Here is a 23,406-nt window from a genome sequence, read left to right as displayed (position 1 = left end):
TAAATCCAGTCTCAGATATTTAGTAGCTTTGTGACTCTGGACAAGTCATTTAACTCTGTTGGCCTCAGTTTCCTTATCTGTAAAATGAGCTGGGGAAGGAAATTGTAAACCTCCCTAGTATCTTTTCCAATAAAACCCCAAATGGGCTTATGAAGAGTTGGACATGACTAAAATGAATTGAACACTAACAATAGGCAAGGCAACTACTTGGTTGGGGTTGACACTGTCTTTTTTATTCTTTCTCTCTTTCCAATGCCTTTCCTAAAATAGAAAGCCCAGAATTAAACATAACACACCAAACATTGTATGGACAGAGAAGAGTATAGAGAGCCTATCCATTCCCTATGTGTGAACACTGGGCATCTCTGAACACTATCTAAGGTTATATTAGCATCTTTGATTGCCATATTAAATTGTTAGTTCACATTAAGCTTACTGTTTGCTTTTAAAAAATCTTTTTTCAAACTGTCATCTGCCATGATTTTTCCATGTGAAATTTATAAAGCAAATTTTTGAACCCACATGTAAGATATTATATTTATTCCTATTATATTTCAAATGATTAGATTCAGCTAAATGCTCTAGTTGTTTAAGATCTTGACTCTCTTCTTCAATATGTTAACTATTCTTCCCAGCTTTGGCTTTCTCATCTTTATCTACAAATTTGAAAATGTATTATCTATCTTTATTCAAGTCATTTAAAAAATTAAATAGCATAGAACTCAGAGTGGATTTCTGGGATTTTCCACCTTCTAATAATGGATATAAGATCATTAATTACTTTTTGTGTACATCCATTCACCATTTCTGAATCCACAAAATTGTACAATTAACTGGCCCACATCTCTCTCTTTTCCACAAAACTATCATGAAATATTAACATTTGCTAAGATCTAGGATACCTAGCATCAATTCTCTGAGAAAATGAAAACTTTTATTCATAAGGAAGAGGGAAGAAATCTTTGCACATGCATCTCTATAAATAGGAAGGAAAGTCAAATATCATTGTGGAGATTTTGGATATACAAAAGGCAAGATGATGGTACCAGGTCTCTGAATAGTAGAAGGATCAAGTGATAGAAATGTATTAAAAGGGAGAAAATGAGATGCCAAAGACAAATTTCACTTCCTTTCAAATTTTTCTAGACATTCCATTTCCCCCTTCATCCAGATGTCAGAAAATTATATCTCCCTTGGGAAAATGAATACCAAGATAGGAGAAAGGTCTATATTTCTGTCTATGGTTGTACCTAGTGAGACAGAGGTGGTAAGTATCTGTTTATCTAATTGCCAGTCATTTTCTTGCAACACGAAATTCTTTCTCAATAAGAATCCTGCTCATAAATCAAAGAGCAGATCTCCTTTCTCCAGATATTCTCTATTCCTTATCTGCTTCCTATAATATTAGGTACTTTTCCATCATTGCTGACATCTAAGTATGCCTGTCCTTTCCACCTCCACCATCCTCCCTACATATACCCCATCATCTCAGGTGACTGACATCTGTGAATTATCATGTCAATCTCTAGAAATGGGGCTAGAGAGAGGAAAAGGGAGACATGGTTAAAATAAAGTTCTAAATGATTATAAAACAAAGACTGGCCTGGTTTGAGAAATTGAATTCCTCTATATCTTTAAAGTCCAAAAGGCTCTGATGAGTGAGAAAATACATTTTAGAATGCAGACTCATTCTAGTATGGTCAGTCCCAGATTAGGAGCCAGGGCACAGACAGTATTGACAAGCTCCCTGTTTATCTGATTCAACCAGTTTATCAGAAGTTTTGGTCTTTTATTGCAACTTTTGTATTCTTTGCCTCATACTATGTTTATGCACAGGGATGATCACACCAAATTAGATCCCAATGTATCCTTTATTTCCTAATTCTGATCAAGTCGTGAGATCAGAATTATTAAGAACAATGGGTCTTAGAAAAGGAGACAGTATTAGATCTTGCAAATAGTTAGAATTGAACAACTTTCTACTACTAACAAAAGTAATCTGTTCTTAATTCTGACTGATCCCTTTAAAAGGAGCAGTATCTCCAAATGATCATGTCTTGCCTATTCTTTTAAAAAAACAACCTTCCATTAGTCCCATCATCCCTGCTAACTATAGTCCTATATCTTTCCTCTTCTTATGAGAAAAAAAGCTCCTTGAGAAAACCATCATCACCTTCAGTTGCTCCCGTCTACATATCTACTTGACCCTCTATAATCTGCTTCTAGTGTCATTATTCAACTGAAACTGCTCTCCTCAAAGTTACCAGTGTTCTCTTAATTGCCAGATTTAATACTTTTTTCGCAGTCCTTCCTCTTCTCAACTTTTATGCAGCAATTCAAACTATTAATCACTTTTTCATCTATATTCTCCAAGGTTTTCATGACTAGTCTTTCTCTTAATTCTCTAAGCTCTCTCTCTGAGACTCCTTTAATAGTTCTTTATCCATGTTCACAAACCATTAGTGTCCCTTGAGACTATTTACTAAACTCTCTTTTCTTTTTTTCCCCCTTTTCTTTCACTTAGGTAATATTATCATTTTCCATGAGGCCACTTCTTACTTCCCTGCCTTTGATTCCCAGGCCTATATATCTGGTTCTTGTGTCTCTTTTAAGCATTACCAACTATCTTTCAGACATCTATCTCAAATTGGATGCCCTCATCTCTCAAGTATCTCAAACTCAAAATGTCCAAAAAAGAACTTATTATCTTTCCTTCTAAACAGTTAACTTTTTTGAAACTTCCTTATTATTATTATTGAGGACACTGCCATCTTTCCTGTTATTCAGTTCACATAGTATCATAATGCCATCTCTCACTCCATATATCCAATCAACTGCTATATCTTGTTCTTTCTAACTTCAGAACAAAATGTTCTTTTCTCTCAATTCACAATGATCACCTTAGTTGAGACTCTTTTTTTCCTGAAAGGAAGGAAGGCAGGCTTTTTTGTAATGTATATATTTTATTTTCTTGTGAATCTTTAGGGAGTCATTCCTCAAGCACAAAGCTGAGCTTTAATTACCTTGCTCCAGGTGCCCACTTTCCATCCTGCACAGGGGCGCAGGTGACATCTCTTGGCAGGATCAGGTCTCTGAATGGACTCACAGTCAGAGTCAATCTGAGTGCTGCATTCCACGTGTCTCCAAAGAGCACCCAAGCCACAGGTGGTAGAACACTGTGGGAGAGCAAAAGAAAGGATTGATGGAGCAAAATACACATAACTACACCATTGAAACTGCTGGATTCAAATGAGTGGTGGTGACTAATCTTGTCCCAAGAAACAGAGGATGAAACACTTGCTTCTTCTCTCCAGTAAGAGGGAGAGAGCTACGGAGTGAAATGGTGCACAGATTATTAGATAAAATTGCTTTCGTAGATGGTCTGGCTTGACTGTTTTTCTGTGTTCAAAGGGTGAACTTAATAAGGAAAGGAAAGGTTATCAGGAAATAATTATCGTGTAAAAAATCAGTCAGTATTTAAAGAAATTAATTCAGTCAATAACCTGAAGGTCAGATACTAACACTGAAGCTTAATTGCTTTGGTCACATAATGAGAAGATGGAATTCATAGCATGTTGGGAAAGATTGAAGGCAAGAGGATAAAGGAATGGCAGAGGATGAGATGAGAAGATACTGTCATGAAAGCAATGAATATGAGCTTGGATAAACATTGGGAGATAGTGGAGGACAGAAGAGTCTGGTATGATATGGTAAAATGAGGGGGTTGCCCTACATCATCTCTGAGTTTCCTTCTACTTTTCACATCCTGTGATTCTATAAATAAAAGGAGCTATCATTCCTGGATTTCATATGGAGCTCTTTGAAATACAATCAGTACCATAAAATAAGCTATTTCTTATGTTTTTACACCATATTTTTTGGGGTCACAAAGAATCCTTAGGTCAAGAAGTTGATCATAGATTTCAAATGTTTGATCCCTTCATTTTCTAGTTGCAAAAACTGAAGCACAAAGAGATGCAATGGCTAGTTCAAGGTCACAAACATAATCTATCACAAAACCCTGCTATAAAAGCACAAAGAAATACAAAGATTTTCCCAGAGCAATCTGGAATCAGGGCAAAGATAGTAGCTTCAAATTCATTGACAATTTCCACACTGTTGTCCATCTACTGTCCTGTTTCTACACTTCCCTTTCTAGTGCCACATTTATATTGAAAACAAATTCATTACTATCTCTAGGGCTCTGAATCTTATCCATGCTAGTGGACATGAAGAAATATGTTCAATCAATTCCTCTTAAGAGTCTTGATTTAGGTATTATCTGAAAAGAAATGACCAATAAGCAAGGATGCCAGGAGAAAAGACTTAGAATGTAATTAACAGCAAATAGGATCTTGCCAAATATCTTTCGTATTAAATTTGGGATAAACTGGGAGCAGATGGGAGGAGCTCTCCCCATTATGTTGATATAATGAAGAAAAGAAGAAAGGATGAATAATCCCTACCCAATATCTCTGCCAAAAACTGACAAGAAAAAGGGAAATTTAAATGGAAGACAAAGTCATTGATATGGTTGTGACCTATCAGCTGATTTGTCAGGTCAAGGAAAAGATGTTGGCATTTTCAGAAACAGAACTGGTGTTGGTGCATAAACATAATAGTAAGAGGCATTTGCAAGGCCATGGACTATTCATTCCACACAACCTTGCCCCATGACCACAGCATTGTTGTATTTACCTGCATGGCTTGAGGTGATTGTCTCAGAAATAGGCAGAATCCCCTATGACTAACAGCCAACAATGACAAATTCTAAATTGGATTTTGCCAGTTGAATGGTCGTGATTTTTCCTGTCATTTTTCTCTCTTTTACTAATTACATCATTGCCTAAGAGTGAATAAATTGAGGAGGGATAAAATTTTTCTTATAAAGAGCTAGACCTTGCATTCTTTGGACACTTTTGCAGTTGTGACAGACTGTGAAATCTGAGACAATTTTCATTCTACAGCCAGAGTTCCTATAGTGAGCAATGCCTCCTAGATCCAGCCCAACTGCTAAAATCTTGTCACAATCAAAAGAACAACAAAAGGCAGAACCCATATTTTTTTCTGTCCCAAGAATTGTAAGCTATTTAATGAAGATAACAATGATTATAGCTTCTATATAGTACATTTAAGTTTACAAAGTGATATACATATACATATATATATATATATATATATATATATATATATATATATAAAATCTCATTTGATCTTCACAATGGTCTTATGAGATAGATACCATCATTATACCCACTTCACAAATGAGAAAAATGAAGTTAAATTTCTAGTCCAGATCAAATAGTTAATAAAAGCCTCTGGCAGGATTTAAACTCAGGTCTTCCTAACTCTAGGTCTGGTCCTTTAGCCTCTATGCCACCTGGAACTTAAAATAGTCATTAAAGATAACAGGTAGGTTTTGATACAGTTTCTTGGATTATTATCATTGAGCATCAGTTAACATTTCTTGAAGTGTTCTAGTTCCTTCAAGATGAATCATTCACTTGAATACCAGGTTAGGTTATGGAAGGAGACTCAGAATTATCCAATCTAAGTTGTTTCTGAACAGCAATCCCTATTATAACATCTCTAATAAATTGCCTTCCAATCTATGATTAAAGACCTTCAATGAAAAGAAACCTAACATACTGGAAGCAGTCTATTCCACTTTTGGATAGTTCTAATGATTAGGAAATCTCATCTTCAAACCTAAGGCTAATTCACTGTGACTTCTCATTGTTCCTAATTGGAACCAAGCCAAAAGAGTTCAATCTGTTTTTATTTTTTAATGTGACAGCCTTATCAAATTTGAAGGCATTTATCATGTTGCTTTATTTCTTCTGTAAGCTAAAACATCCTATGTTGCTTCAGTATGTGAACCAGTGTTCTCAACATCTTTCACCCTTTTCTAGACCCACATAAACTCATCTATATGTCAAAAAACAATGACAATTCTCTGGAGATGGACCTCACAGGGAGGAGAATAGCAGACCAAGGGGTACCAGATCACAATTTTGGAGCTTTTAAATCATGAAGATTTTAAAGATAAAGAGAGATCCAGCAAGGCTTATCCAATGTCAAAATATTAGTAAATACTTGCAGTGGTTCTCAAACTTTTGCTTCAGTATCTTTATCCTATTAAAAATTATCGAGGATCTCTCCAAAGAGTTTTTGTTTATCTGGATTATATTTATAGACATTTATCATATTGGAAATAAAAACTATTTTTGAATTTGTAGACCCTCTAAAAGGGTTTCAGAGATCCCCAGGATTCTCTAGACCATACTTTGAGAACCACTGACTTAGGGGGTGGTTTATTCTAAGATCCTTTGATGACAACTCTATCAATCTTCCCACTCTACCACCTTGTCTCAAGTACTTTAGTAAATCCCTTATTTACTGATAAAATGTCCCTTATTGTGAACTTCAAGATTCTCTTAATACTGTCTAGGGTGGCATTCAATTTCTCAGCTGCCATATTTAACTGTTGCTTCAGAATGATGTTTTTGTCTCCTAAAGTCCCAGGATCCTTTACAGAAACTTATTTAGTGACATTTCACACATCCTGAATTTAGGAAACTTATTTTTTGAACCTGAAATGTAGGATTTTTACATTAGCCCTATTAAATTGCCACTTACTTAGCTTAATTTATCCGTGATCCTAGTGTACTAAGATCCAAACTCTGTATCCAACATTTAGCTCTCTCTCCAAGTTGATGAAATTTGACAGGATTTACCACCTATGCCTCATTGAAAAAAATGTGGAATCACACAGGGTCCAAGACAAATCTCTGAGGCTTTCATTGTTGCTTCAGTTTTATCACTTGAAAAATGAGAGACATAGTTGGACAAGAACATCTCTAAATTTACTTCCTTTTCTGAAATGATATGAATTTATTAAATTCTATGATTCTACATTTTAATGGTTCATCCATTCACTCAGTAGCACATATATTATTCACTATGTATAAAGCACTTGTCATATTATTGCTATACTCTGTCTTACATCCTCCATTCCTTGAGTCACAAGGCAATCTCTTCCTAGAATACAGCTAGATGAACCAGAAACTCATGATTTAGATATGTTCTTTCTAAAAGACAGAAACTGATCTTGCAACTTTGGGTTAGAGCTTACTAGGTATGTCCTTTGCATACTAGGTGTGGTCCACATTACAGAAGCACCTTCTCCTCTTCTATCTACATTTCCTTCATTCTGTTTCTTTTACAAAGATAGAAATGTGTAACAAGGGCTTTCAAACATACTCTAGTAAACATCAACTGCTGTTCTCTCTACTCGGTGAAATCACCACTAATATTAGCTGTCTGTCTATACTTTCTTGATAAATATACTCAAATCAGTCTCTAACCACTACTTACCAACACTAGTAATGTGATTATGAAAATGAAAAATAGAGTGAAAATAGAATAGTGTGGAAAGAATAGTGGATCTGGAGTCAGATTACTTAGAATATTAAGCTTCTGGCTATTTTCCACACATTGTGAAATCTATTTGAGGGATGTGGTGGGAAGTACTGGTTCCAGTGTCAGAGAACCTAAATTCAAAGCCGATCTGTGGTGCTTACTGCATGACTCTTAAGTATTTTGTGTGACAAGGGAATTTGAGTGACTTCCATAGGCATTTAATTTTAGTTTCCTCATTTGTAAAATGAAGAAACTAGACTCAATGGACAAGAAGGTCCCTTCCAGTTGTTGTCCTATGATTCTTTTAGCTAATGAACTAGATAACGCTTCTTACCTCACTCCAGTTACCCACAATCCAGTAGGCAATGCTTTGTGTTGGACTAGGCACTTTGAGATGCTTATAATTGGAGGCATTCAGTAAAAACCCCTCAGCAATCAGATTCTTTGCATCCTCCTCAGTCAGATCAGATTCAAGGCCTTTTGATACAGTTTTGTTGCTCATAGATTCTGTTTGCATGTGAGTTAATAGCTTTTCACCTGGCATCGGTTCAATTTTCTGCAGTGGTTGTAGCTGAAGGAGGGAAGGTTTTTTGGTGACAATTGCATTGACATCCAGTGTGCCGTATTCAAGAGTAGTAGGCTGTTGAGTGATCCTTGTTGAAGACAATAATCCATCAGCTGTTGTGCTGAATGAATACCCTGTGGTAAGATCATTGAGGTATGGTGTTGGTTGGGGCTGGGGGGGCATACTTATTTCATCTAAAGATGGAAACTGGCTTGTGAAACTTTTGCTCTTGGTCCACATTACAGGAGCATCAGTAGTTTTGTCTACATGCTGTTCACTGTCTTCTCCTGAGCCACTGTGGACTTCTATTTCTGGCTCCTCTGTCAAATGATCAAAAATGGGAGTTACTTGCAAAGTCACTGGGGTTATGGTGAATGGTAACACAGGAATGACATCTGTTTTGACCACAAAATCCATTTTAGAGGTGGATGTCATTTTTGAATGGGAAATGTTCCCTTTGCTAGTTGTAATTCTGTTGCTTGTCTGGGTACTTACAGAACCAGTAGTAGGATTTGGCTGTGATGTGTTTTCAGTAGGAACAATGGAAACAGGAGGTCTAGCTCAGAGGAGATTGAATTATTTTGCAATTTTCCTCCTGTTGGGTCTTGATCTTCTGAGGACATAGCAGGACTTGGGCTAATAATTGTTGTAGTGCTCAGGTTCACAGTTTCAGACATCATGGGTGTCGTCAGAACTGTGGAACTAGGTGTAGGAGGAGGTCTTGAGGGAGTTGATTTAGGTTTGGGAAGAATTCTCCTATTGGGAATTGGTCCTTTCTTGGGTTTCAGAGGAGGGATCAGTAGTTGCCGGCCAGAAGGACACTGTTGTAGACCACACAGGGCTCGGCTATTGGGTTTCTTTGTAAAGTCACATGGTTCATCATTGTTCTTGGCACAAGTGACATTTCGAATCCTCACTCCTCCACCACAGGAAACAGTACACTGGGGGAAAAAAAGTCAATAGTTATTCTGGGTAAGAAAAGACACCTTATCATTATACCTAGGACCTAATAGAAATTGGGCAGCATGCTGAAAATAAATTGTAACTTGAGTTGTTCAATAATGGAATCAGCTGTCTGTTAAAGGAATGATCACCTTAGAAAGTGCCCTAATAGATCCCAACCAATCATAAATCATAAATACCAAGGAGGAAGTTCTAACATTATGTTGAGGTGAGGAAAATTGGACAAAATAGATAGCTTCTACAATCTCTTCCAATTCTAGGAAGCTATGATTCTATGATTTGATTCTGAATTCCTGATCGAGCAAAATATTCAGTCCATTTCAATAAGTATGGATACTGAGTGACCCAAATAGCCCCATTACAGTACCAGATCTGCCTGTTCTTTTCAATGAATTGTCCAGTAATCTGATTAAATTGCCTATTCTGAGTGGTGTCACATAGACATTGCCACAGATCTAGCAAATGGAGATGTGAGCAGAGTATTAAATATGGGAAAATCCAGTATAAGAACGTTCAGAACTTGCCAAATGTTGAAAATGACTGTATTTAGCAAGCTTCCTTACTTCTCAATTTCCCAATGACTTAGAGAGATCACATTTATGCCCCAGGATAAAAACTTTATCTAACAATGAAGGAGATAATATAATCTCAAGGGGCTTGTAAACCTGTGCAGAAATAATGGCTTCTATTATGTGGATTGTGGAAATTATCAAAGCTGTAGGCAAGATAAAGAATCACTTTTCATAGGAAGAAATCAATATCATTTGGCAATGTAAGTAAAGACAAATTAAACTAAAGAGATTTGATTCAAGGTGATGTTTTTGCTCTGAATTCCAATAGTGGTGATCCTGAGTTAACAAATATAGTACATAGATAACCAATTTAAGAATCTTTTGCAATCACAGGCACATGCTCATAAACTTGGGAGGGATAGTCAGAAATCACTCCAATGATCCAAGAGAATTGTAACAGATTTAAGATGGAAAGTACCATCAACATCCAGAGAGAAAACTAGAGACTGATTGTAGATTGAAACATATTATTTTCATCATTTTGTTTGTTCGCTTTTTCTTTCTTCTTTTTGTCCTTTTTGTTCTGATTTGTTTTTCACAACATTTCAAGTATGGAAATATATTTAAAATGATTATACATGTATAATCCACATTAGATTGCTTGCTACCTTAGGAGGAGGGAAGTAAGGGAAGAAGGAAGAAAAGAATTTGGAACACAAAATCTTACAAAAAACGAATGTTGAAAATTATTTTTACACATAATTGGAAAAATAAAATACTCTTGAGGAAAAAAAAGAAATCACCTCAATAGTTCATCTCTAGTCCAGAGCCTCACATAGAGCCCAGTACATAGTGAGCATTTAATAAATTTTTGTTGATAAATGAATATATCTTTTTTTGGTTTTGAGGAGGTTTACAACTAAGTCCTTCAAAAATATAGTACCTATCTTGTGCTGAAAAAAACCAACATCTTTTTTAAAAAAAGAAATTAAATAAAGAAAAATGTATCTTTTTTGAAGTGTAAAAGCTAGAGATTTGTTGTTATTTGTCATTGGTTATGACACTTTCCCCACAGTTAAATATCACCATTCACCAGTACAGAAATTGGTATTTAACCAGACTGAGGAAACAAAGCAGAAAGAGCAGACATGTGAATGTCATTGGTAACTCAACTTATACTCTTCTTGCTTGTGTACTGGACATTATTTTCACAAAGTAAATTAGTCTGAACAGATTAATGGGACAATTTGGCTTCCACAATCTTTTTTTATAGCAAGCAGTTACAGAAGTAATAGAATAGAACTTCAATATTTTCCTTGATTTTATTGGTTTGTACCAATGTTACTTGAACAAAACCATACACAAGGGGGAAAAAAAACAGACCTAAAATGATAGTGAAACAGTCAGTCAAATATATGACTAACTTCTTAGTCATCTTTGAATTGGTTCTAAAGGAATGTACCACCCTAACAGTTTGAGAATTAGGCAAATAGGATTTCTCTGGAAGAAAGACTGTATAAAGAAAAGCCAACTGTTCTTACCATATAGTTAAAACAGCTCATGTTTTTTCATCTGTAAATTATATTTCTATACCACCTAGTATCCATTTCAATTCAAATAGATTCTTGGTTATCAGGTATAATCCTGGTCTAATTTGGAGGCAGATTCCCTCCAAAATGTCACCTTTCTAAACTTCAGAAAAGTATAATGTTCAGCTATTCTCATAGGACTACCAAAACATTTCGGAAGACATGGCTCACGAAACATTTTTAATTCATTTATTACCTGTGCACAAGACGAATAGCTGATAAACCCAAAAGAAACTGTTTTATTTTTACATGATGGTTAAAAGTAATTGAAATATCATGACACTTTCAGTGAAAATAACATTTCTAATTACAAATCATAATGCATGTTAGTATCACTATGGTAAAGTTGAAAAGTCTTAGGCAAAAACACTTCATGGGGATAATATAGTGCTTCTTCAATCAGCACAATCATTGTATTTTTTGATAACACCTTTATAGGTAAAGTTTTTCTGTTGTCCTACGGGGAGAACAAAGCTCTTCATTTAAACAAACTCTGAGCTTGGAAAATACAGAAAATAATCATGTGCCATAGAGCATTCTTTCATATACCTGAAAAGTATTTACCAAGAAGAATGGAAATAATCTCAAGCAAACTATGCCAAGTTTCTTATGTTATGAGACTGTTTTGCAGAGTTTTAAGGTGTGCTATTGCTACTTTTTCCCTCCATGGATATGGTTTTAAAGTCCTATTCTATAGGCACCAGACAAACACCACTGTTTAGGGGATTAGTTGAAGCATAAAAGAGATTAAGGGGAAAATGCTAAGTGTTACTCTTAGCCAAGAGAAATATTACTCCATTCTCTGGAATCTGTGGGAAGGAGCAGAGAGAGAGAGAGAGAAAGAGAGAGCGAGAGCGAGAGCGCTTCTGGGATATACAGAAGATTATGAGATGGAGTATAAGTTAGTCTCCATATTTTTATCTGATTAAAAAAGAAGGGAGAAGTAGAGTTGAAATTGTGAGGAAAGAGCAAACAATTGGAGATACTACTGGGGAGAAATTCAATAAGATATGGATAGAAGGATGCCATGCAGTAGTAAGTTGAGGTTAGTAAGCATAAATTTGTTATTTACTACTCAAGTCCTAGTAGTAAAAAAAAAAAGTGCAAAAAGAAGGACCCAAAGATGGAAGGGGAGTTTATATCAGAACAGAAGTCCAAAAAGCACAGTGGAAATGAAGCATAGTTAGAAAAATCAATGGAAAGAAGAGAAGGCATGAAAATATATTTGTGGAGATAGCAAGTTAAAAAGGATCTCCACTTCTGACAATAACTATGCATTAGAAGAAGAAAAAAATCTTCTGAGGTATATAAACCAAAACCATTCCCAAAGATATGAATAATCATTAGCTTTGAGTCAGAACCCTGTTGCCTTACTTAAGGAGGCCAGCTATTCACCCACCAGAAGAGAAAAGAATTGATTCTTTCAGGTCACCCAGGTCTACCATTCTCTCTCAGAGCATAACTATTCTGAAATTCAATTACTGTAATTATTTAATAGAAACTTCTGCTCCTTCACTAATTCTGGTCACATTACATTGCTTTGTGAGAACTGATTCTCCCTAAGTTCCTGATCTTCTATTTTTTGTATTTCTAATTCCTCCCTTTGATTAAAAAAAAACCCTATTTAATGCTAATGCATTTAAATTCAATTAAATCATCTTTCTAGAATTATGGAAAAATTTCTACTCTGCCACAGACACACTTTTAGTGAATAAATTTTAAGATGAAACTTGTGCTAACATTAAATATAACCTAGTCTGAAGGAAGACCTCTGCTGCTCCTTTTCTGAGAAAGGATATAGTTCACCCTTGACTTTTTTGTTTAAGATAGGAACTTGAAGCTCCACCACTTGAACTCATGGATTAGCTAGATTACATAGCACCTACCTCGTTGATATTTTTTGCCCAAGATCCAATACAAAATAACTATCAGATATGGGATTTGAATCTACGTCTTTTGATTCCAGATCCCTCCATTCTACTATATGCTTCTCTTTCATTTCCATAATCAGAATAAAAAGACACATTAGAACCCATGTTCCCCCCTTTCTATTTGTTGTCTACAAGCAGTCTCAGAGTAGGGAATAGGCTAATACTATCAGCACTGATATTGGCAGGAGGCTCATCTGTCTCCCAGATGGTGACAGTATTACCTACGGTTCTATTCAAGGATCATTTTCAAAAATAGCCACTCTAAGAACAAGAACAATTTCAAGAATTTAAGTAAGGAGTGGGGTGTAATGTGTAAGTACAAACTAGAAGACTTAAACAATCCATTCCTTGTGCTTAACCTGAAAACCTCTTGTTTGAGAAGTGTAATCATTCTCAGAACAGATTGTCTCCACTGTGTTTGATAGTTCTGCCCTGTCTCATCTCTAGAAACCCCTTGCAATAACTCTTGCTAGAAACATCTAGGTTTTTGGCACCTAACCTCTTGTGACATCAAGGGTAAGAAACCAATCAGAAAAGACTGAGACACCACCTTTTTGTATAAGATACCCAGCCTTCTTTCGTGGAGTGATCTAAAAGGGTACTGAGTTCACAAGCATCATGTCACATAATCATGGTTTAATTTTTCTTTTGCTGCCAGAGCTTCAATATTGAAGACCCTTCACTTGCAGCTCTTTGGATCTGCTCCCCCAGCTAAAGAAAAAGGTAGCTCCTGCCCCCTGAAGATCATAGCATTCTTATTTCTCTGGTGCCATCAAGTCTATGTACACCTTCCTCTGCCCACTTCTTCCAATGATAACACCATTAATGATGATGACAGCTAGCTTAATTTGATCCTTACAACAATCAGGAGGCAGATACTATTATTATCCCTATTTTACAGATGAGGAAACTAAGACAGAGAGATGCTGTGACTTGTCCAGCACTGCACAGGTAAAAAGTGTCTGGGGTTAGATTTGAACTCACGTCTTCCTGATACACAATTCTATCCACAGCACCACTTAGATTTCATAAAACATAAATGAATCCATAATCTGTCAACCATATGATCAACGAACTAATCAAATAGTTTATATAAAAACAAAAAAAGGGAAAGTGAATTGGCTATCTCCTAAGGGCAAGCCAACCCAACTGAGACCCTGCCTGGATCCAATCACTTGTAATTTGAGAAAGTGAGTAAGTTAAAAGGTCAATTAAATGATCCGATTTAAAATTCAATGGCTTTTCCAAACAAGAGATAGAGAGCATCACGAGAAGCATAATGGAACATTTTGGTGACATGAAATTAAAAAGCTTTTGTAGAAACAAAACCAATATAGCCACAATGAGAAGGAAAGCAAGCAGGAAACTAAAAAATAATATTTACAGCCATTTTTCACAGATAAAGTCCTTGTTTTTTAAACATATAGAGAACAGAGTCAAATTTATAAAACTATTTGCCATTCTCTAATTGATAAATGGTTAAAAGATATGAAAAAACAGTTTTTAGAAGATAAAAAACCAAATCTACCTATAATCATATGAAAAAAAGTACTCTGAATCACTACTGATTTAGAGAAATCCAAATTAAAACATCTCTAAGATACTACTCATTCCATCAGAGTGACTAACATAACAGGAAAGGAAAATTACAAATGCTGGAGAATATGTGGAAAAGAAGGATATTGATGTATTGTTGGTGGAGTTTTGAAGTAATCTGACTATTTTGGAGAACAATTTGGAACTATGCTTAGAGGGCTATAAAATATACTTTGAGTAAACAATAACCCTACTAGGTCTATATTCCAAAGAGATAAAAGAAAAAGGAAAAGAACATATGTGTATAAAACTTTCATAAGAGTTTATTGATGGCAAAGAATTGGCAATTGGAAGACTACTTGTCTGTTGGGGAATGGCTGAACAAGTTGTGGTATATGATGGTGATAAAATTTTATTGTGCTATAAGAAATGATGAAGACAATGGTTTTAGAAAAACCTGATGAACTTATGCTAAGTGAAATGAGCAGAACCAGGAGATCATTGGTTTTTTTGTTGTTGTTGTTTTGTTTTGTTTTTTATAACTTTTTATTGACAGAGCCCATGCCTGGGTAATTTTTTTTTCCAACATTATCCCTTGCACTCACTTCTGTTCCAACTTTTTCCCTCCCTCCCTTCATCCCCTCCCCCAGATGGCAAGCAGTCCTATACAAGTTAAATATGTCACAGTGTATCTTAGATGCAATATATGTGTGCAGAACCGAACAGTTCTTTTGTTGCATAGGAAGAATTGGGTTCAGAAGGTAAAAATAATCTGGGAAGAAAAACAAAAATACAGTTTACATTCATTTCCCAGTGTTCTTTCTTTGAGTGTAGCTCCTTCTGTCCATCCTTGATCAATTGAAACTGAATGACATCTCTTTGTCGAAGAAATCCACTTCCATCAGAATACATCCTCATACAGTATCGTTGTTGAGGTATATAATGAACCAGGAGAACATTGTACATGCAACAACAAGATTATACAATGATCATTTCTGATGGGTGTGGCTCTTTCCAACAATGACATGATTGAGAACAGTTCCAAAGATTTTGTGATGAAGAGAGCCATCTACACCCAGAGAGAGGACTGTGAGAACCGAGTGGATCACAGTATAGCATTTTTACTCCTTCTGTTTGTTCATTTTCATTTTGTTTTCTTTCTCATTTTATTTCCCTTTTTGATCTGATTTTTCTTGTGTGGCAAGATGATTGTATAAATATGTATACATATATTAGATTTAACATATATTTTAACATGTTAAACATATATTGGATTACTTGCCATCTAGAGGAGGGGATGGGGGAAAGAGGGGAAAATTTGAAATACAAGCTTTTACAAGGATCAATGTTGAAAAATTATCCATGATTATGTTTTGAAAATAAAAAGCTTTAATAAAAAACAAAAATCTGAGAAGATTTATGCACTGATAGAAAGTGAAGTGAGCAGAACTAAGAGACCAGAGTACATATTAGTAGCAATATTGCAATGATGATCAACCATGGAAGACTTAGTTACTCTGATGAAAACAATGATCCAAGACAATTCCAAAGAACTTATGATGAAATTGCCTCCATAGAGAGAAGTAATGAACTCTAAAGTCAAAGTAAAATTTTGTTGTTTCATTTTTCTTGTCTTTTTTGGCAATATGGCTAATATAGATATATGTTTTGTATGATTTCACTTTTGTAATCAATATATTTCTGGCCTTCTCAGTTAGTGGGGGAGGAGCTAGGGGAAGGAAGAGAAATGTGAAGCCTAATAAAAAAGAGAATGTTAAGCAAATAATAAACTTTTAAAAAAAATTTTAATATCTTTTAAAGTTGTCCTTCATAAATGGTTAGATCTAAACTTTTTAATTCATGCTTCACTTCCATCTGCAGTTTTGATTATCTTAAACTCAACTCAACAAGATGCCTCTCTGCTCTTCTATTATTTCTAATATTTCATCTCCCCTCCCTTTCCAGCTTCCTTCTGTGATATCTTCCTTTGTTAGATTATAAGCAGCTTGAAAGTTGGGATTAGACTTTCTTTTTCTTATTTGTATACCCACTGCTTAATATAATGCCTGGCACATGATAGATACTAAGTAAATGTTTATTGAATTTGAAATTGAATTGAATTGGGTTAAGAAATGACTTGCCTTCCAACACTCTCCATTCACACATGAAAATCCCGGTAAAATTGTTAAGCAGTGCCAGTACACAGACTGAGCAGATTGCCATAAATTTGTCCAAGGCTGAGACAATACAGAATGGTGGCAGTAACAAAGACAACTCATTTGGTTCATGGGAAGAAATGGAAGGTAGTGTTTGTCTGTCACAAGCTCCTTATCCTATATATCCAGTAACATGTATGAGAGATGTAATTATTATATAGTATTATGGCAGATGAAAGTGGTAGTGCATGGTGGGTAGGGAGATGGGAACAGGGCTAGACTCATGCTTATTGATCTCCCAACTCTCAACATGGAAACTCTCCCCACCAATGTAGAATGGTAAGAGGCTGTGAGTGTGGAGCTTAGGAGTCAGGAAAATCTGCATCATTTGACTCCTTCCTCTGACAAGGTACCTATTATTTGCCAATCTACAATGATGGATTAGGAGAGTGCCAGGGGAGAAATGGGAAGGCTAGGTCCCTCCATGTGGATGCCATTCCATAGATGTCTTTATGTTATAGATTTAAAAAGAGTAATAGCATTACTTAACAAATGGTTTTGCTATTATTTATATTCAACTATGATAAATGAAAGCCAAATCACAGGTACAAGTATCCCTCCAACAACAAACTACAGTAACAAACCTAGAGGAGGAAGTACATAGGTACCAGCAAGGGTCAGGCCATTTACCAGGTTTGTTTTTTTTTTTTTTAAACCAGATAATGTGAGTCATTCTGTACATCTTGTATACAAATATGATGTGAAGAATTTCACAATAGAACCTGCAATTAGATATCTTGTAAAAAACCACTAGGGACTGGCAATTAGTGAACTCTGCATGACAGATGAGTTTACTCTAAAAGCATTAAATACAATAACGATAACATTAAAGTTACGGTGTGCACGACACATTTTAGATAAACAGATTTAATGGACTAGCTGTAATATCCCATTTGGCCTGTTTGGCAACATAGTTATTTGCAGCCCTCTGGGTCAGTAGGGAAATACACCTACCTGTCCAATCTTTATGTTCAGACCCTCCCTGAAACTATAGAAAGGATGCTCTGGCCCAACAATGATATATTGAGATATGCATTTTTGTAGTACCAGGAAGTTTATTTCTCTGACATATTTTTGACTTTAAGATCTTTCACAGAGATTAAAGGAACTAGTAATCCTGGGTTTGCTGAGTTTAAGAATGTTGAATAAGGGCGCATATAATCAAAGCAGAAATGTATTTTGAAAATGTGGAGACTATAACCTGAGAAAGAATATAAATAGGGTGATAGGCAGTTGGTTTTTAGCTCACTGGAAGAGCCTGACAGCTCCTGAGGAGATGATCTTGGGTAAATTCCAGAATGAGAGAGAATTTGGAAGGGACCTCAGAACCTATCTTATCCAAAGTGTAACTCAATAAAAATCACCTCTACAGTAGCATGTATGAGAGATATAATTATTATATACATATTATGGCAGATGAAAGTGGTGGTACATGATGGGTAGGGAGATGGGAGCAGGGCTAGGCTCATGCTTATTGATCTCCCAACTCCCACTGACAGAGTAGTGGTCCAGTTTATGCATGAGGACCTCCAGTGGCAGGGTCGAATTGTTAGTGAGTTTATTCCCTCTAATATCAAGTTTAGATTTACCATTCTATAATTTCAACCTATAGCTCCCCATTATGCCTGCTAGTGTCAAACAGAATAGCTCTAATCTTTATAATATTTTTTTCTAATGTGACCCTTGAGCCTCTTTAGATTATCAGTTCTCTCATCTGTAAAATGGGGTTATACTTATATTTCATAGCTCACAAGATTCTTGTGACAAAAGTACTTTTCAAACTCTAGCTCACCATAAAAACAAATTTTTATTTTTATATGCCTGGCAGACATTGCTTATTACCCTGCTTAGTTACATTTATTGTAACAATAAGCAAGGGGAACAGAGCATCATTGTTTTAAAGAAGCATATATTGACTTTTAAGATAATGACCTCTAGAGACAAGCCTCATTTGAATATGTATAACATGGTCTGTTTCTTGAAACAATTTAATCACATTACTTTGAGTCATCTTTGCAGTTATTAACTAACTTAGTGGCAAGCAGATATAGCGTGCAATCCCAACAACAGGACTGGAAACAATAATGACCTCTGATCCTTATGATGACAAATAAAAATGCATTTCTTTTAGAATCACTTTGGGAGTCAGCCAAAGCCTCAGGATGCCAATCTAGAAGTTGATTGGAAGAAAATTTAAGTTGAGGATAAACTTATATCTGATTGTTTCTGAATTATTCTTTCCAGAAAATTACTTCTACAAGTAGAATGACAATCCATAAAAATGATATATTCTGGCTCTATGCTCTATCACCCTGATTCTTTCCAAGAATATGACTAAAAGCTTAATCAGAGTGTCGTGCTTTCTAATATATAGGCAAAAGAGGAGTTTGCTTACAATAAAGAGATGATTAAAGAGGATATTAGGTTTCCCACACCCAAATGTCATTTTAGTTCTCTGACATTATTTCATATAGTTTCTTTGAATTTCAAAGATTGTCAATTTTCAAGAGTCCATCATAAATATATAAATAGCCCCTGGGAAGTGTGCCTTATTAGTTGACAACAAACCTAGATTAAGAATTTGTAGTGATAAGACATAGGCAGGAAAAGAAGAAATGGGGAGAAAGGATACATAATCATTGCCCAAGTTTTCTGAGTGTTGATCATCTGAAATGTGGTTCTAGAGAAGAGCCTCTAATAAAACCCTTAGGACTAACACTTGCCTCATGTGGCTCAACTTACCTCACTCCAGTTGCTCACTGTCCAGTCAGATGGACACAGCACATCTCTATTGCAGGAAATGAGAGTCTTTGGCTTAAGCAAATGATGGCAGTCCTTCGCAGGAAGAGCTTGCTCATCAGAACCCACTGTCTGAATACACAGCACTGTTCGTTTCTTCTCTCCTTGAAGACCACAGGTTGCTGAACAGGCCTGCCACTCTCCTGCCCACCATCTACAAAGAAATTTATGGCTATTTAAAAAATCATAAACACATCCAGTTTCGTGTATTTAAAAGAAAATAAACATGACATACAATTATGGAAATTGTGAATACTTGAAAATTTCTCATTCTGTTCCTGTGGAAAAGATAGAGTGATATGGGCAAGACATAGTCATTAATGGTCTGCTTTGAAATGGGAAGATGATTATTAATGGAATATTTGAGGGATTTGCTATCCTATTCTATTTAGCATATTTTACAATGAATAGGACAAAGACATGCTGTAATTATAAAACTTGCCCCTAAAATTTGGAGGCATGTTGTACACTGGGGCTGACTGATTAAAGACATATCTTGATAGGCTAGAAAAAATGAGTTATAAAGATAAAGTTATGGTGAACTCAGAAGATCAATTCATCTGAGAAAGATCTGAAAATTATAGTATACTATTAGCTGTCCTAAAGTGGCTACCTCAAAAAACTATGCTTCCCCTTACTGGAGGTCTTCAAGTGAAATCTTGATGAGAGAGGAATCAAGTTGGACACTTAGGTTGTAAATGAAGATGATGGAGAGGAGTGCTAGAGTAATTGGGAAGTTTGAAAGGGAAGAGATTTAGGGGAAAAGATAAGTTCATTTTTGGACATGTTGAGTTTAGGATATCTATAGGAATCCAGTTCCATGTGATGCCCAGTAGGCAGTTGAAGATGTGAGACTGGAAGTCAGCAGAGAAATTAGATTTGGATAAATTAGTATCAGCAATGATGATAATTAAATTTATATGTGCTGATGAAATCACTAAATCAAATGTTATAGAGAGAAGAAAAGGCACAGAACAGATCCCTGTGGAACACCTGCAGTAAGCAGATATGATCTGAATAAAGATCCATCAAAGAAAACTAAGAAGGAACAGTGAGATAGGTAGAAGGAGAGCCAGTAGTGTCACATAACCTAGAAAGAAGAGAGTTATTGACTGTGTCAAAGATTGTGGAAAGGTCAAGAAGGGTGAGGATGAAGAAAAATCCATGAGATTTGGTCAGAAAGATCATTAGTAATTTTAAAGAGAGTAGTTTCAGAAAACAGACTATAGTCAAGAAAATAGTGAAAAGCACATATTGTAGACAATCTTTTCAAGGAGTTTAGCCATGAAAGAAAGAAGATATGAGATAATAACCAGTAGGGATGGATGACTCAAGTGAGGATTTCCTGAGCATAAGAAATTTCCTGTAGGTATGCTTGCAGTCCATAAAGAAGCAGTCATAAGTATGAGGTCATATTTGAATTATATTGGATGTCAGGTCTTCCTGAGCTCAGGTCCATGTTCTGTCCACTGTATCCAAACTGTCTCATCCTCAGTCTAGAGTTTATTTGTTGTTTTTCCTACTTGATCATGATGCCATTAATGGGATAGATGATTTTTGATTATTCCAGAGTTCATTATACATCCTGAGTGTCTTCCCTTCTTCTTTTATCTACATTCTATCTATTGTTCCTAAAAGTGCATACTTACACCCCCACTGAGCTATGGACAGGTAGAAAATCATAGGGTCATAGACAAAAAGCTAAAAGCGACTTAGAGATTGATTGTAAAGTTATCCATTCTGATTCTCTGGCTGTCCTCCATGCTTTGAAAGCTCTCTCTCTTCTGCTCTGACTACTGACCTACTCTGGCTTTAAATCCCAACTAAAATTCTATCTTCTACAGAAAGCTCTCTCTAACCCCTCTTAATTCCAGCCTTTTCCTTCTTTAAAAACCTTTCCCTATTTATCCTGTACATAGTTTTCTTGGAATGTAATTTTTTTGCATGTTATCTTCCCAATTAGATTAGAAGCCCCTTGAGAGAAGGGGCTCTGTCTTTTGCCTTTTTTGTATCTCTAGCATCTAGCATGATCCTGGCACATTGTAAATACTTAATAAAAGCTTATTTGGTTCAATTAAATTGGGTTGGAAGACATCTCAGAGGTCATTTACTCCAAACTCATCATTTTACAGATGAGGGAGGTTAAAAGTCTTTCTCACAGTCAGAATTCAAATCCTGCTTTGGATATTTATATTAGCCATGTAAGTCTGAGCAAATATCATAACATCATTCAAGTTTGATTTTTTTATCTATAAAATGGAGATCATAATTGTACTTATAGTATTATTATGAAGATTGAGATAACATAAGTAAAGTGCTTCACGCATCTTAAAATACAAAGTAAATGCTATTAATATGATCATTTCATATATTTATTAATTACCCATATCATTTATATTACTTATTATTTATTTTTAATCTATTATTTTTATTATTATTATTTATTATGTCAGCTAAGAGTTTTATTACTTTACCACAATTCAAGATCTTGACCAAACTTTACAGGAAGAAAAACAATCAGTGCCTCCAAAAATGTAGTCATTTTAAAAGTCATGGCCTTTTGAAGAAGTTTTGCTCTGGAGGGGTAAAATTTCTCAGTAAGTGAGATCACTTGCTTTTCTTTCAGTGACAGAGGATGCCAGTACCACACACTGACAAAAAAATTAATATTTGGAACTGTGTGATGTGAAACTGAACTAATAGTCTCCTTTACTAATTTAATTACTTTGCTCTACCTCTGACATTTTCTCAGGATCCTAAGCACACTGCTGAATATAAGAAATGTCATTCTGGCTGCTGCTTAATCTAGGCTGACTGAACGCCTGACTTATCTAATTACTCTCAGCTGGGCCTTCAGCTGTATCCCTGAGAAGAGATAATGCACCTCCTTGTTTTCCTTTCCTGGTATTTCCTCCATACAGTGATGGATACTTTACATATGCTTGTCACTATCTTAAAAATGGCATGATCTTTACATTATGAGATCTCTCTGACAAGGATAAGGAGAAAAGAAGAGAGCTTTCCTGTTGCTTGCTGCCTACCATCTATTTTATTCCTTCTGTCTTCCACTTCACTTCCACAGACTCTATTTCAGGAAATTAATAAAAAGTAGAGGTAAAGTCTTCTGAGTTTCTTTATATGAAAGGCAATATATAAAGCTTTATGAAGTTGCAGATAGTGTGTGGAGAGACTAAACTAAGAAACACTTATAGGAACAAAAACTCTCCATCCCTAAGCAGGAAAGCTACTTTCGCATCGACATTTGTTTGTATCTAATACTTGTCTTTATTAGTGGAGTCACAGGAGTTGCCATGGATAGCTTGAGAAGGAATGAAAAGGTTTGGAATAACCCCTGTGGTAAATTTGAGGGCTAACAGTAAATTGCCTTCCTATAGTGAAGGCATTGTTGGAAATCAGGTAACATAAATTTGTAGTGGACCCAGTCAAGGTGATTTTGTGATTTTCTCCAACTCAATTTAGTTATTTGTGAATAGGAGTGAAGAAAATAGTGGGAATAATCTAAGGTTGAGATTTAGGGAGACAAAGTGGTAATAGATTAAAGGAACAAAGGATAGAAGAAAAAAAGGGGGGAAATAAGCATTTATATAGCACTGTGTGCTAGGTGCTATACTAACAACTTCATAGTTTCTTCAATTGTCAAATGTCAGTAAGACAAATAGATTTTGTGACTTGTTAGTCTCTGAGATTACATTTTGAACACAACTCTTTCTAACTCCAGACATAGCACTCTAGTCACTGTGCCACTTAGGTAAGTAGAGTTGTTGATTCTTCATTTTTGAAGAGAAATAGTACATCATGAGCTATGTCTTGACTTTCTCATGAATTGGAAGATTAAATAAGGAAAAGTACAAA

At 35.5% G+C, this 23,406-nt stretch overlaps 1 protein-coding gene across 1 annotated transcript in view; it reads right to left on the bottom strand.

Annotated features, from left to right (window-relative positions):
• The window catches only part of ADAMTS12 (ADAM metallopeptidase with thrombospondin type 1 motif 12), a 482,021-nt gene that overhangs the window by 44,058 nt on the left and 414,557 nt on the right, over positions 1–23,406 (bottom strand). Inside the window, 4 exon segments of the mRNA XM_051969545.1 lie at positions 3,024–3,176; positions 7,757–8,544; positions 8,547–8,928; positions 19,477–19,687. Of these exon segments, the coding sequence (XP_051825505.1) occupies positions 3,024–3,176; positions 7,757–8,544; positions 8,547–8,928; positions 19,477–19,687 (1,534 nt within the window).

The sequence above is a fragment of the Antechinus flavipes genome, chromosome 1 (assembly GCF_016432865.1).
Source record: "Antechinus flavipes isolate AdamAnt ecotype Samford, QLD, Australia chromosome 1, AdamAnt_v2, whole genome shotgun sequence".
NCBI lineage: Eukaryota > Metazoa > Chordata > Mammalia > Dasyuromorphia > Dasyuridae > Antechinus > Antechinus flavipes.
This window is presented reverse-complemented; position numbering and strand designations above follow the sequence as displayed.